Genomic DNA, 16,606 nt, shown 5'->3' with positions numbered 1-16,606 from the left:
AAAGTCAATGGAGAATCCAGATTCACTGTGTTACTAACTTGACAACTGCAGTGGTTCACTTACCAACTGTGGCAAGGAAGGTAATAAATGGTGGCAAAACTCACTTAACAAATGTCTCACTTAGCAACAGAAATTTGGGTCTCAGTTGTGGTCATAAGTCTAGGACTATCTGTAGGACTCTGTAACACAACCAAGGCTTAAATGCACGGATTCAATCCATGGATTGAATATGGAGATTTCTTTAAAATTGGATGTGATGGTTCCTCATCAGAGCTAAAGAAGCAAAGGGTTGGGGACTAAAAGGTCAAAGTTCAGGTTAGCTCATTCTAACAACTTCCTATTATGTCTAAGCTACGCATGTGCACTTTCTATAAGTGAGAAGATAACATGGTTGAAAAATGTGTGTTATTGTTTACATAACAGTTGCTATTGTTATGTCGACTTCTAAAATGATTTAAAAGTATTGCTTTGGCTCTTGCACGTCCATAACACCTCTCTGCATTTCATTAAAGCACTCAAGGGACTCTGAGAGGAAAATTCCTATGAAAGATAAACAGGCTCAATATTTCCACACCTAGAATTCATTCAATTAATTGTGCTTAAGATATCACTTTGATCAATACTTTCACTGAGTCCACAATTGCTGAAAGTAATATCAACAGGGAAAGGAAAACATACTTAGAAAACTTTTGAAGTCTTATGAAGTTTAATAAAAGTTTTGACTTCTCTCCATTCAGAAGATCGATAGATGAGAAGGTTGGGTATGTCTTTTATTTTTTTAAATGCCATAAAAGTAAATATTTTTGCCTGTAAAAATGTATCCCCAATATACTAGGCAAAACACAGCTCTGAGCTGGGTAACATTTTTGTCTGAAGAGCTCACTCTGAAGAAAGATGCCATGCTTTAATTTGGAAAGATAAACATAATCATAATGATTGTGAACGAAAGCTTTAAAACATTTCCCGAAAGTTGTAAAAAGTCAATATTGGGCTATATTTACATAATAAACTTTAATATCAACAACATCAATTGTTGCCAACTGATTGGAAGGGGGTAGAAGTTTGGAGGTTCCAAGTTTCATTTATCAGGCACCTTTTGACATTCATTATTAGTGTGATTCAACACATCTCACACACTGCTAAAGATAAAGACAGTCTTGGATTTAAGCCCAGCTCAGTCATTGTGTGTAATATCATGTGGTACAACACGTTTCAAGGTGGAAGCCTTTTAAAGCAAATGGGATGTTTTTGCAATGATCTCAATGGATCATGAGTTAGATTAGATTCTAAGAGATCACTTCCTATGTAAAGCTGTGACAAATTACATACTACATTCCAGCTATGCTTACAAACACAGAGAAAGTTTTAAGTTTATTACGCCATCTAATTGTGTATCAAGATGCAAATATGTATTTTTTATTTTTATTTTGTTTTGTGAGGTCCTGATTACAAAACTAGAAAAAAGGAAAAGGGATGTTTACTTGGTTTTGCAGTATGCCACAACACACATGATGCCGACAACAAGGAGAGCAATGCAGATGCCAGTTATGGTCAACACCCTTTTCTGGTAGAGTTCCTCAGCTTCTAGAAAATGAGAAAATATAGATGGTTATAACATGTACACTGGATGAAAAAACAAGAGACCACTAAATGCAGCTTATAGTCTATCAACTTATAGCTACTGTGAAAGTATGACAGACTTTACGCTCAGAAATGACCAATTATATTCAGTATCACAGATGTGAGAAAACTTCAAGTTTCAATATCTGTGATACTGAATATAGTTTGTCATTTCTGAGCGTAGTTTGTCATACTTTCACTGTAGCTATAAGTTGATAGACTGTTAAGTTTAAGTTTAAATTAAATTTAAATCAAATCAAATCACAATTCCATGTTTTGTTTAACATAATTTAAAATTTAGGAAGCTGTCTAATGAAATAAAAACAAGGCACTGATAGAACAAATCATTTTGTTTAAAAATAGGGTTTTCTTGCAAAGATAGTTGGGATAAAGATTGGACCTCCGTCCGCCCAACTTTCTCTTTACAGTCTTTACAGTAATTTAAAATATCCAGGTTTTTTTCAATATTATTTTGGTCTACACTGCGGGTGTCAAACTTGCGGCGTCACATTGCATATCGCGATTTTTTTTTCTTCACGGAGCTTGGATGGGCATGGCCTGCGTGTGACTCATCCAGCCTGCAGGCCACCAGTTTGACACCCCTGGTCTACACCAATCTTTACATGAGGAATGTTACATTCTACTTTGAATTTTGCTACGCCACATGGGACAATTGCATAATTCATCAGGAACTGACAGTAACATTTAAGTTTATCCACCTCCAATAAGCAATATGCATTGTACCATAGACAGTATATTGTTGATTGAATAGTAAAGAAAATATGAAGATATTTGGGTGAAAAAAATCTGTTTTATTTCAGTGATCTCAGTCTAAGTTGTTATAATCAATATGAACGAATTCTTAGGGAAAGATAATCAAATTCCGCTTGGTAAAACATAATTTATATGCTAAAGGAAGGAAATGATACATTTAGGGCACTGATACCAATGGTGCACAGGAATAAAAACCAGAACGAGCCAGAACTTTGGTTTTTTTTTTCTTTTTTTCTTTATCTTATTTGGTTGCTAAAATTTATTTAGCTTTTAATTTAAAATTGTGCAATCATATAGTTGCCAATCTCAAAGTAACCATCATGTGAATGCAACAAGAATTTGCATTCATAATGGGAATGTTTTTAGGAATATGACTATTCAGAATTATAGAAAGGGGACTGGAAAAATCAGTACCCTTGGAAATAAGTTTGTCATCAATGGAACAGGATTTGAAAATCTGTTACTTTTCTGCTTTGCGATAGTTCGTATTTAGCAATTTCCTGGTCTGGTGATCTTTGTATGTTTGCAGATAAGACATCTGTTAGGGCTTGCTTTGCCTTAGCCTGTTGTTTCAGATTGATTTTTGGCAATAAGCACTGTCAGGTCCCAAATTCCTGACTTCTGTGGTCACTGTTGCTTTAAGGATCCAAATATTTTCTTAGACACTGACCCAATATATAGTTTGACTATGTCATATTGGCCAAGATCCAATAACTGGCTGTGTCTGCTGATATGTAGGGCCGTTTATTGGTATGTAACCATTTTGGAGGAAAAAAAAAACATGCTGTCTGGATTTTTTTTTAAAAAAAAGAAGGGCGATAGGATTTGATCAAAAGTTTATTGCATAATTTTCAAATGCTATTTTCAGCACACTACTTTCATATGGCAAAATGAACAAATTAAGGGGAGACTATACCCTTCTAGCTGAGAGTAAATCCTAGTGATTCCCTCTGAGTAAATATATATGAGCTCAAACTCATGTGAATGAAGGAATGTGAGTATGTAAACAGCTTTTGGTTTTCCTTTGAGTTTTCAGATCATAACAGATTAAAGGATAAAATATTTAATTGCAATCAATAGCCCTTTCATGTATATGTAGCTCCCCTTTGTGGAGTCAATTATCCCTTAAAGAACATTTAGAGGCTAAATCTCCTGAGGTTCAAAAACACGTTTTTTTTAAGGACATTAATGAAATTTGAAGTATCTTTCTTTTTTATTTCAATATCTAATACTAGTTTTAATGACAATAGTGCCGGGATTTGAGAATATCTGAAAAAATAATCTATGTTATGGTTTTTAACATTTTGTTCTAACACTGCTCTTAGGTACAAAGAATAGGCTACCCAGATACTAAATTTTCAAGCTCACTCACCATGAATTATGAATTTGTGTATAAATATATAGGTTGGAGAAAGCAAAGGTTATTATCTCTTTTAGATTCTTGCTATGAGCCATTAGTTATCCTTTCAAATCCCTTACATTCATTGAAATTTACATGAAGGAAACAGATTCTTAAGGACATAGTATTTTTCCTCAAATCTTTATCTGTGAGCATCTCCTCTCCCAACCTGGGCATTCCATGAAATGTAGTTTATTTTTTAAAAAAAAGAGAGCATAACCTTATATATAACTTTATATGGCATCCATATTTAACTCTCAGTCTGCTTTTAGTACTACAGTTTGAAATTCCAATTAAACCAAAACTAAAATTTAAAAACGATCTTTCAAACCTCCATACCTATGATACAATGCATATTATTGTTTCCTATAAGCCAATCCCAATACAAACATTGATTAACAAGTTTCCAAACATACAGTATTTATACAGAAATGAACGATACTGATTATGAACAAAAGGAGGGAAGGATCAGTTTTGTAAGAAAATAAAACTAGAATGCTCAAATGATTATACAAACAAAAATCCAAGAACAAGAAGTAGAAGTACTGAAACAAACACAAATATGGGAAGAGGGAGAGGAGAGAAAGAAGAAGGAAAGGAACAGATGAAGGAAGAAGAGGAAGCTAAAGGGAAATATAAGGTTAGAAGTTGGAAAGTCAACTATAGGCCTGGCACAGCATGCTTGATAACTGGAAGGAAGAATAAGAAAAATGCTTGAAAATAAGACTGAAGCGGAATTTAAAGGGATTTAACATACAGCATAACTCTTAACTTATGCTCTCCCGAAAGCACTGATTGATTAGCCAAATAGTGGAGTCTTATTACTATATAATCAGAGATAGCAAAAGCCATGCTAAACACAATCCAGTACATAGGGAATAATGCAGTTCTTAAAGGGTTATCAGAATTCTCTTTGTAGCACCATTCATTAATGGGTTAATTGTATGACTGCTTCCTTCCTGCCCACTGCCTAGGATGGGTGCACAAGCTGTGTGAGTTTTATATTAACTATAATTAATGATATAGTTTTTTTCAGTGCTATATCACAATGGATATGATGCACTGTGCTTTTCTAGTGACATTTTTATGGATGTTTAGTGCAATGCAAAAGCAGGGTGAGCTTTATTCAGTATTCTCTCATTTTTTTCAGTCTCCTCATCACTAATTGTCCTCTCTTGAGTTATGTGATCTTGTTTGGAACTTTAATAATATGCATTTTCTGCAAAATCACTTGTCAAACGCATCCTCTTTTGCAGACTTTATGTCTCCTTCCCAATGGCTGCATTTATGCAGATACTATGGGGATACGAGGAATGTATTCACATTACTAAACCAACATTATCTTTTTTCAATCTACTTGGCTTCTATTGCAGGCCACATGCAGCATGATGTGGGTATGGATATATATTTTAATATAGCTCTGCACCAGAGATTCAGCCGGTTTGTGCTAGTTTGGGTGAACCAATTGTTAAATTACTCCCACCTCCCACTGGGCTCCGCCTGCCCTGCAAGGGAGAAATGGGCAATGGAGCAGCTAGCACAAGGGAAGGAGAAGGCTGCTTTCCCCCTTTCTTCTCCCTGCTCCTACTCCTTCCCTTGTGCTGGCCGCTCCATTTCCCAATTCTCCATTGCAGTGCAGCACCCAGGATCCACTTGGATAGCCGAGGGTGGAGGTAATTTAACAAGTAGCTCACCTAAGGTCAGATTGGCCCTCGCGGGAGGCTTGCCCTGCATGTGCAGTGGAGCTGGAGGACGGGGATGAGCCACGCCTCTGACAGCCAACCTGACCCTGGGCGAACCGATTGTCAAATTATTTGAATCCCATCACTGCTCTGCACCATGAGATTTATAGCCAATCATATGACTCGGGGAAAAATCCTGCCACATAGTAAGGTTCTAGAATTGGCAATGTAGTATAATTATGAAAAAAAAAATGTCAGTATGGTTGTGTTAGCTAGAGGCTACATTTTCCCTTCCTTCTTTTATGAATGCGGCCATACAAGGGTTTAATATAATGTTGCCAGGCATGTAATGTGACATCAATACATATATTATCCTGGACTGGCTGGGCATCATAGTGAAGAAGTCCTAAACAGCAGTGAAACAAAAGCATCCAGAGCTGAACAAAATATAAAAGAAAGAACACTACTATTTTGCCAATGGATGCCCACTCACTCATACTGGCACATTTGAAGCATCACAATGGGCATATAAGGTTATGTTTAGAAATACAAGAAGTCAGTACCCACCACAACTTTAAAATCGTTTTTAGCCAAAACAGTTTAGATGTTAAAATTTAAGTCCTGAGTAAGGTCTAATTTAAAGTTTGAAGCAGCATTCAATTTCTGGTCTGAATAACAATAAAGGACTGTAGCTCTGAAATAATTAATTACAGGTTCAGTCCCCATTTCTCTTCACTTAGAGTTGGAAAAACAAGTCCCAATCCTGAAGGCCCAAAAGCTTGGTCTTCACATTTTATAGTGCCCCACTTTCTCTGTGTTCCACCTTCTTTTCTCTTCTGCCCATTGTACAGGTAGTCTTTAAGACCACAATTGACCCAACATTTGCATTGCCAAGCAAGACATTTTTAAAGTATGTTTTGCCCCATTTTATGAACTTTCTTGCCACAGTTATTAAGTGAATCACTGCAGTTACTACCATGATTGTTAAGTGAATCTGATTTCCCCATTAACTTAGCTCCTCAGAAGGTCACAAAAGGTGGTCATATGACCCTGGGAATGCATGTTAAAAATCATTAATGTGATAAGTATGAAAAATGGCCAAAGTCACTTTTTTGGTGTTACTGTAACTTTGAACGGTTACTAACCAAATGGTTGTAAGTCAATAACTGCCTATATAACTTTTTTCCTTTTCATGGTGCAAATCCAATAAGTATTTTCAGTCAGTTGTTTTAGGGAAATATGCAAATAATGGTTATATAAAATGACTTCAAGTTATTCCTAATAGTTTCCAAAAAGGAGACTTCTCCTTGTTATTTGCTGAATGTTTTACATCAGTTAATTTCATACATGAAAATTGAATAGATACTTTCAGAGATATCAGCAGTAATATATTGTTGCAAATTTTAAAAAGTATGCCAAGTTATCCATCAGAAAACGTAATTTCCTGTCTGTTGTGGGCATCTCAAGCACATTCCACAGTGGTGTCTGTGTGTGCATCTCTCTCTGTTTTTGTCTCTCTCACCGATATACAAACAGACACACACACACACACACACACAGGGCACAGGCGTATGGTTATGAGAACTGAGTTAAGTGTAAATAGGGAGCTGGCAAAGGCTGTTATAGCTGTATGATCCCTTTTGAAGCACAAGGAAGTTGGTTAGGAATTGAAGGTGAGGAAATGAAAAAAAAAGTTTTCAATCTTTCAGCAAGCTAAAAGGAATGATTGGTCCATACCCATAAATTCAATCCCAAGATGTTCTGCCAATGCAGAAAGTTGACATAAAAAAGAAAGAAAAGGGAAAATAGTTTCAGAAAAGAGCAATACACCTTACTGAAAAAAACAAATTGCACATGGATATTATACCTATTAGCTGTTTGCACACTGAGACAGGACAAATGCAGTAAGGTTAATGGTGCAGAGCTCATGTAAGCTTTCACAGGCTTCTTTAAAAAAAACTATTTAAAAATATTGACTCTAAACCAAACCACACAATGGTACCTGTATGTAATTTAATTAACATGATGACTTCACCAATGTATTTTAACCCTTAAAAATATTACTGAAGTATTTGGGTTTGCTATATCATCTATGTCACATTTCAGGTCTAACGTATCCCCATATAAAACATGTTCCTTAGTATATCTATGATCCATAGTGGGGAACTAATCTTGGAATTCACTATACATAAAACTACACTGTTCCTTGTTTTTTCAATCTTAGCAACTAAGATGTGTGGACTTTAACTCCCCAAATTCCCTAGTCATTATTTTGGGAACTGAAGTCTATACATCTTAAAAGTTGGTGAGATTGAGAAACACTGCTTTAGTCTGCTGCAGGCAGAATTAAGTTTAGTCTACTCCAAGCTCACGTTAGTAGGGAGACACTATAAATCTACACCGTTCTGTACCTGAAGTGGTAGTAGCCTCTTCTGCGATTTTAAAACTGATTCGGAATACTTCTTAGATCACAAAAAGCAATGAGAAGAATTACTGAAACTGTTGTGTTATGAAGCCTCAGGAAGAAAAGTAAGACTCAATCTGATCAGAGGCAAATTTACAACAAGTAACTTTGTAAAACCATGAAACAATGTATAAACATTATGTGTTTCAGAGTACTATATGATAACGATATTGACTCTTATGAGTGATTTCTCCCCCTTCTTTTTCTAATAGAAGTGGGAGCAGAAAACAATGGCGTTACAGCAGATAATAACTAAGAAGAGACTGTGTGTAGTTGCAAATGCCTACCTCCCATATAGGGTGCCTGTTATGTTGTGGCTATTGTAATTGCTGGAATTAATTCAGACAGCATAATCTGTTACAAGGAAACTATATTGATACTTCAGCTAAAGTACAGAATTACTTGCATCTTTAGTTCATTCAAATCGTTTGATATAGACAGACCAATATGGATCGAAAATCTACTTCATTGCAATATTTGGAATGTGAATAATGCATGGATTATGTTTTTTTTTTTAAATGATAATATTAGACTGCTGGTTTTATAAAACATTCATTGATTACTCACACTTTGTTATGTTATCATTTAATTATTGTATCAAACTATAACTGCTATATTTATCATTCAGGAGCAATTGCTGATTCCTTTCTATTGGTGTATATATACTATATTCATTTTCACTTCTTATAGGTTAAAATATTCCCAACAGTGTATACTTTTCCTTTACAATCAGTCATATTTTAAGGGTTAAATAAAATACATAGGTTTTTCCATATACTTAAGAGCCAGTGTTACTTGCCTATATGAACACTACAAACAATACATATTAATTACAGTTGCATAGAAGTTTCAGTAGATTTGGTGACATGCTCATGCATAAATATTATTGCATATGGTAGTTCACCATATGGTAAGATAGACAACCCAGATGAATTTCAGATAAATTCACTAATTTCGAACATCTTATATATCAAGTAATTGAATGGCAAGTTGGATATATATTATATATATATTATATAATATATATAATTTTCATTCATTCATTTGTTCATTCATTCATTCTGGTAGCATAAATCATGCATAAGGAACATGCACTGCTTATTCTAACTCCAGAATAAATGCAAATTAAGAATAAATGCCAATTAACGTTTGAAATTCATATGTTCTCTTGAATTTGAAAGTCTCAGTCATGCTTGCTAATAAGTTCAGTGCTAAATATATTACTCCATACACTCATAGTATTATATAGCTACTATGATTTTATTTGCTATGCCTGCCTTGAATGTTACAATTTATAATAGCTTATTTAAATAATTATTACACAGGGACACAGCCTATAAATAGCAAAGTGATAGCACTTTGCTTGTACTTTGCTGTTAAAACTCTGAGACTATGTTTTCACTGAGTCGGAGGTGTTGGGAACAGCTTTGTAATTTTTCTTTTTGCTTGCTTGTTTAGGCAGTTCTGCCTATGTGGACATGTGTCATACCCCTAAGCTCCATTCTGTAGTGCTTTGAAGTTGAAGACAATTATCATAATCTATGCATGAAGCTAATGATGTTACCAAAATTGTAATGAAACAATTTAAGATCCAAAATAATTTGGCTGTGGGGACAGAACATAGTGATTTTTCTATTATTTCCTTAGGAACCCCTCTTCCCCCCCCCCCACTGCCTCTAATTTCAAAGGCTGATATGCCTGAATGAAGGAAAAATAACTTTTAGTAATTTTGTTGTCTCTTTTGCAGCAAAGGAGATTTCTATGTTGCCTGAAACTGGTGGACCTCTGCTTGAATGCCAACAAGATAAGGTAAAATTTATTCTCAAAACTAATATTTATTGACTGAATATTAAAAGGCAGGATGGTGGATATCACAGGTGATTATTAGGGAGCAGATACCATGGGTAGCAATTAGGGAGGATGGATTGGTGCCACAAGAGTCCCTTCTGGGAGAGGGCGCGGTTTAGAAATCAAATAAAAGTTTAAAAGTTTAAAGAGGTTGGTCATAATAGTGGGCTGCCCCAAATATTCATCACATGGTTATGAGGGTACTGCAATGGCTGGAATTTTGAAATTGGGTTATAAATCCATTTTTTTCAGCACCATGGTAACTTTGAACAGGTATCGAATGAATGGACATAACTTGAGGACTACTTATATCCCTTAGAACTGGGAAACCACTGAGAATTACATTTTGTGAAGTTGCAAGAGTTATTGATGGGATTAATATAGAAGCAGCAATGTGGCAATTTTCTAAAAAGTTATTTGTATCAGGAATAACTAAAACTTATAGCAGTACTATGTCTATTTTTTGGTATTCATTTTATCTTAGGGTACATTATAAAATAAATCCTCATTAGGTGTTTTACAGTTACTCGCATAATATTGATGTTACTATTCTGATGTTACTATTAGCAAAACAAAAACAAACCCCTTTTTTGTATATCTGTACTTCTATCTGACCATTTTAAACTGCTTCATTTTGGATTATTCTTGTGGGATGCAAATGTATATTTACGTAATACATTATTAAGACTTTAAAAGAGACCTTTGGTATATATATTTTAGGTAAAAGGGTTGTCATGATATGTGAACATATTTAAGGAGTCCAGATTTTTCTCTCTCTCCCTCCCTCCCTCTCTCTCTTTCTGTCTCTCTCTCCAAATAAAGGGTTCAATTGTTATTCTAGATAAGCAGAGACTTCATGTTCATATTATGCCTTCACTTGTTCTTGGTTCCTGAACATTTTATATAATAGGAAAAAAGTTACAAAATTCTTTCAGATGTATTTGGGTAATGAAAATATCAAGAACAAGCTCTCTACTAATTGACTTTTTAACCCAAGAAAAATATTAGGCAATATTAATTCAAAAAACCTTCCTTGGGAAATCGCTTCTAATTTAGAAGCTGAGTGCTTAGGATGGTTATAAATTATTCATATATATTTTTTCACAGACATGAAAAATGTAACCCATATGACTGATGCATACTACCTTGCCAATGGAAATTAAACAGGATCATTATGAAGCAGCTGACATTTTTCACTGCTGTTGAATAAACCATCAAGAACTGTTTGGTAGCACTCTGCATATTTCAAAAATGATTTGAAAGACATGCTTCGGGCCATGTGCAAAAAACAGGATCTCTCTGCTGCTCATTAAAGCAGGTCATTTTTTTTTTGATTCAGGCTTCTTCAGGAATTTAAAGAAGAGATGCCACTGCTTTAAGGAAATACTCATTAAATGAACATGACACTCTTAAAGCATTAGTATTCCACTGACAACTTAATGAAAAAAATTCGGATATGCATAGAACTGTAAGAAATCTCTATGGTAAACTCTGCAGTCATAAAGTGTTCACATTGTATAATCTCATGGCCAATTTTAGCTTTGGACTTACTGGCTATGAATTATGGGGAGATATAATCTATAACATTTCTATAGGAAGTCACAAAAGGTTGTTTCGCAAAATCTCATTAGGTCTGCCCAAGGACTTGGTTAGCTCTAAAATAGCTCTTTAGAACCCTACTAAATATTTGCTATGAGGGCAAAGCAAAATATATTAACATCCAGTTAATCAGAATCAGTTAACCTTGCAAATCAATATATAAATCTGAAATGTGACATGTATGCCATATAAATGGCATTCTCTTATTTATGTTAAGTTGGACATTAAAAAAAAAAACTAGAACCATTTTCCTCAGTCCACATATTCTCCAGTACTGCTCATTGATTATATTTGATAAGGATGATATAAACCATGTTTTATATCCAATTTCCTCCATGACTGTTGCTCAGAAATATCTTACTTAGATTACATTTGGATAGTTATAGCTTTGTAATGATATTTAGCCTTATGTTCATATTTAGCTCATTGAACAACTATTAATTGGAATCAATATCATTCCCCCCACCTTCATTTTTATTATTCTAATTTTGCTGAAGTTTTGACATTGCTTTGACAATCATTACCATGCAAACAGGCAGAAGCAATCAAGATTAAGTTTCATGGAATCCATTTAGTAATAAAGGAAAATCTGAGGAAAGATGCGACTAGGAGAAAGCAGCACCAAACTGAGCATGCTCCTATTCAGGCAGAGACAGAAAGGAAGTGGACGTACTGTAGAAGCTGGCCATTACGTAGTTTTGACAGCGATCACCAGTAAATTCATTTGGGCACCTGAGAGTAAAAACAAAAAGAAAAAGAAAGAGAAAACAGAGAAAAAGAAAAAGAGGCAATTATATGCTAAGAGGCTCCTTGAGTGACTGCAGCCAGAACTTTGATGAATTCATCTTCAGAAATTGGGCCTGTTTCTTATTGCCGAAAACGTTTTGAAGAAAAAATGGCTTCACAAATACCAATTTAAGGAGGAAGGTGATTAATTTTAGTAAATACAAAAGTACAACTTGATATTGTCATTAGTCAGTGAACTTGAATGTAATGTTTACACTAACCAGCTTTTTTTAAAATTAAGGCTAAAGAGATTCCAGATAGGAATACTTGCAATGACAACCAGAACAATAAAGAATTGCTGCAATTACCAAAACAATAATAGGTGTTTGGTACTGTCAAATCTTCACAGAATGGTCAAAGGCAAAAGAAAAAGATCCCATTTTAAACTGAAGAGTGAATGCATCAAATGATAGCGATTTTGATTGCTGTAATTTGGGGAGAAAACAGATTTCATCTTATTTTAAAACATACTTTGTGGACTTTTTGGCAATTTATGGACTTTCATGGGTACAACTTCAGCACATCGTGGTCCAGAGAATCCATCCTGACACCTAAAGGCAAAAATGTGATCCACAATTTAAAAAGAGAAGAACCCAAGGGGTAGCGAAAATCCTATTCTGTTTCTATGGCACATGAGACTCCTCTAAAAGACCTCGGAGAAAGAATTTAAAATGAAAATGGATGACAAAAGCATTGCATTTTTATTTAAACAAACTCTGTGTCACCAAAAGACAACCACAAATAACAAAACTAAAACGTACAATCAAGGAAAGGAAGTAAGGGTGATGATAAATTTAAAGCTGATGTTTCTCTTTCTAGAATAATGTACCATGAATTCATTGGTGCTGTCAGCATTTATTTTGATGGCAAGATCAATTAAAGATATTATCTTTTTTCTACTGCCATATCCATTGATAGTTTAATAAATATGCAGAAACATGGACTTTTATAGTTGGACTACAAAACTACCAAAGCAGAGCATAATTAATTAATTAATTAATTAATTCTTTCTTTCTTTTTCTTTCTTTCTTATTTAAATGTATTACTTGACCAAGCCAAATGGACTCTGGGCAGCATTATGTCAAAACAACAATATAATACCACCAGTAGCAAGAACAGCATAAAATCAGAGGCAAAAATCAATTTATTCTATTATTAGCGTCCAGTAGAAAAGCTTATTCTCAATATTATTCAGAATAAAGGAGGCAAACTGGCCAAACAGAACTCCAAGAAGAAACTCCAAAGCTTTAGCCAAGAAAAAAAAAAGATTTGTACCCATGCCTCAGGAAAATCGGTAATAAAAAGTCCTCTGTAAAGATTAAACAGACTTATATTGAAACAAGCAATTCCTCAGAGGATGTAAACTCTTGGAAATTAAGCAACAGGACTTGAATTTACCTCAGGAGAAAACTGGGAGCCTCCATCATATAGGAATGCTCTGCTCCCAAAATGTTCTTTTTGATTCTATTAAGAACTTTGCATTAGATGCATTCTCTAGATTCTTCAACCTCTACATCTAATTCTTCAGATGAAATTCCACTATATCCATGATGGAAGAAATATATGTTTCTCTTTTTCTTTGTTTCGTGTGTTTAATTTTTTGGGGGTCACTGTTTATTAGTCTTTTCTGTGTTGTACATAACAAAGGGAATAGCATAATGGGTATGTATGTACGTATATATGTATGCATGTACATTTCAATTGGTTATAGTTAAGTCTCAAGACCAGAATCTGAACTGTAATAGATCTAGATCAAGAATTTAAATCAGGGTTATAAGCTCTTAATAGTTTTTGACAGATTGGTAAGGATTAAACATATGTTTAATGCTTATAAAACAAAGAATGGTCAGCAAAACAAATACATTTAAAAAAAAACCCTGTTAATTTAGTTCAGTTTCTAGGTAAAGCTAATTTCTCAGTTCAAGAGTCTTTACTTTGATGTGATTTATACCAATTGGCAGATTACAATATCACAGATTCCACAATTGTGGATATTTCACCATTAATTTGGTCTAATTAATTATTTAATCAAAAATGTGTGAAATTGGAATTGTAACACACATTCAAATACTTTGGTCTGAATGGAGAACATTTAAAAAGGGATAATAATAATCTAGGAAAGAGAAATGGGGATAATGGATTTTTTTAGACATGTTCTAATTGTATTGTCCTTTAATACTGCAGGTAATTTATAATCTTACAGGGAAGCATTTATCATTTCCTCTGTCTATTTAGACAGTCTCCGTCTGGTGGTTTTAATTAGCCAGCATAGCCAAAGGTCCATCATGCACCCAATTTTCCTGAGACAGCAAAATATATTGTTCATATCCTTGAAGGAAAAAAAAGATAGAGAAGAAAATCTCATCTATAAAATGCGATGTAATTTACTCGTGGGGATTATTGAGCTTTCCTTAGGACATAAGTTCAAAGCCATTTGGAAAGGTTACAGTGGCCCACATTGGATTTGCCACAGAAAATGTGCTTTTTTATTGCTATCACTGCTACAGCTATTGCTATGGAGTAAAAAAAAAAAACAGAGAAAAGAATCCCCACTAGAATTGAACTAGATTTCATTGCTTTTGTTCAGCATTATTTTGAATCCAAGGGATGAAAAGAAATGTCATGTTGAAAGAGAGAAAAAGAGAAAAAACTTGCTTGAAATTTTATACCTTACAAAAACTCATCGTCCCTGTTTTATTTAAACAAAAAGTCTCATACAAAGAAATTGTGCTGGGTTTATAAAAAAAAATCCTCTTGTTCCTGATGGCTAGAAATTTTTATTTGCTGCCTGAATCCAATCCAAATTCAATCTCTTTTTAAACATTTTGCTTTTTTAACTTTTCTAATCTCAATTATCTATTTTAAAAAAATCTAAAAAAACAATGGATCATTCCTTTTTTCCCCTGTGAAAAGTGCAACTATTTGAAAATTCAGTAAGTAAATGATGTATGAGTCACAGGTTATTGTTTTTATGAATAGAGTTGTTGGGATTTTAAAAGTATACAACTTTTTTTCATGCTTAACATTGAAGGGTCATTTTCTCCCAAATATGTTTTTCTAAGTCCTGTATAGTAGTCGCAGTTTGCTTGAAATATACCCTGATCAAAATAGTATAGTATTTAAGGCACTTTGAAACTATTTTGATGAAGTACAGCAAATGTTAGTATGTATCAAACATTCTTTTTCAGAAGGGTTTCATCAAATCACAGATGCTAAGGTTTTTAAAAATCTATTTTATCACCAATCTAGTTTGTGAGTTTCAGAAACGCCTTATTAGCAGATAAACTAGAATGCCTGTAAAAAATGTGTCCTATTTCAAGAATACCAATAGTTCCTTTTGAGTAAATAGCACCACTATTCATGGATCACAGTAATTGGTGGGCATGAATTAATTTTTGAAAAACACAAAACAAATTGTGTTCTCTCTTCCTAACTCAACCAGAACTCCACTTTCAAACTCTGATTATTTCTGAAAATAGCAAAACATGTGGTTTGGTTAATTTTTTTAAAAAAATTATAACAGCAACAGTGACTATAACAACACTGTAGCAGTGTTTATTACACATTGACTACATGTTTAAAATGAAGACCTCCCAACACTGCATTAATTATTCTCTATGCTTGAAGACTAAGGTTGACATTAGCAAAACAATGACCTGACTCTGTGATATGAATTAGAATTAGAGTTTTTAGTTGTTAGGAAATTTTCTTAGTGTTAGATATTTTACTGATAACTTTGTTCGCTATAAAGACATTTGAATCCCAAGTTGGCAGTGAAACAGAGAATGTTTTATAATAGAAAAATTGTCTGAAATGTTATGGTTTGCATTTCAGTTTAAGGAAATATTGTTTTGCTTTTCAAAAAGTAAATCATATATAATAAATATGAATTTATTATTAAAGCAAGAACTGAAATATCTAAATGCTTCCCGTCTAGGACAAATTATATCAAGACTTTGTACAGGTAGTCCTCAATTTACAACCACAATTGAGCTCAAAGTTTATGTTGCTAAGTGAGAAATTTATTAAGTGAGTTTTGTCCAATTTTACAATTTTTCTTGCCACATTTGTTAAAAGAATCACTGCAGGTGTTAAATTAGTAACACGGTTGTTAAGTGAACCAGGCCGCCTCACTGACTTTGCTTGTCAAAACTGGATCTATATTACTCTTCAGTGTGGTCTTTATAACACTTCACTGGTCAAATTTGTTTTCCAGTCTGAACATTTTAACTAGGGTTGGTATGACATTTTATCTGAATTGATCTTTCTGCTTTATCCATTCTTGCATATAATTATATCAGGACTTGAATGTTATTATGAGCAATACAGTAGAAGTGGTATGAAATGGAAAGCACTTGATAATTTCCAATTGTGCTCAAACACACTCTTTGGTTATTGAAAACAAAGGAACGTAAGAATATCCATTAGGTAGCA

The 16,606-nt window shown here is 34.0% G+C and overlaps 1 protein-coding gene across 7 annotated transcripts in view; it reads right to left on the bottom strand.

Annotated features, from left to right (window-relative positions):
• NRG1 (neuregulin 1) overlaps positions 1 to 16,606 on the bottom strand; it is a gene marked incomplete at its 5' end in the record, with an annotated part of 167,354 nt that overhangs the window by 10,915 nt on the left and 139,833 nt on the right. For 4 of the 7 annotated variants that reach the window (XM_081943213.1, XM_081943215.1, XM_081943216.1 and 1 more), the window contains 3 exons: positions 1,482 to 1,584; positions 7,213 to 7,236; positions 12,060 to 12,118. In XM_081943213.1, the coding sequence (XP_081799339.1) occupies positions 1,482 to 1,584; positions 7,213 to 7,236; positions 12,060 to 12,118 (186 nt within the window). Of the gene's footprint in view, positions 1 to 1,481; positions 1,585 to 7,212; positions 7,237 to 12,059; positions 12,119 to 12,643; positions 12,724 to 16,606 lie in introns of all 7 variants that reach the window. The other 3 variants (XM_081943214.1, XM_081943211.1, XM_081943212.1) reach the window with 2 other exon arrangements.

The sequence above is a fragment of the Natrix helvetica genome (genome assembly GCF_964273705.1).
Source record: "Natrix helvetica genome assembly, chromosome: 2".
NCBI classification, from domain to species: domain Eukaryota; kingdom Metazoa; phylum Chordata; class Lepidosauria; order Squamata; family Natricidae; genus Natrix; species Natrix helvetica.
The sequence above is the reverse complement of the archived record's forward strand: the minus strand, read 5'-3'. Positions and strand labels throughout refer to the sequence as shown.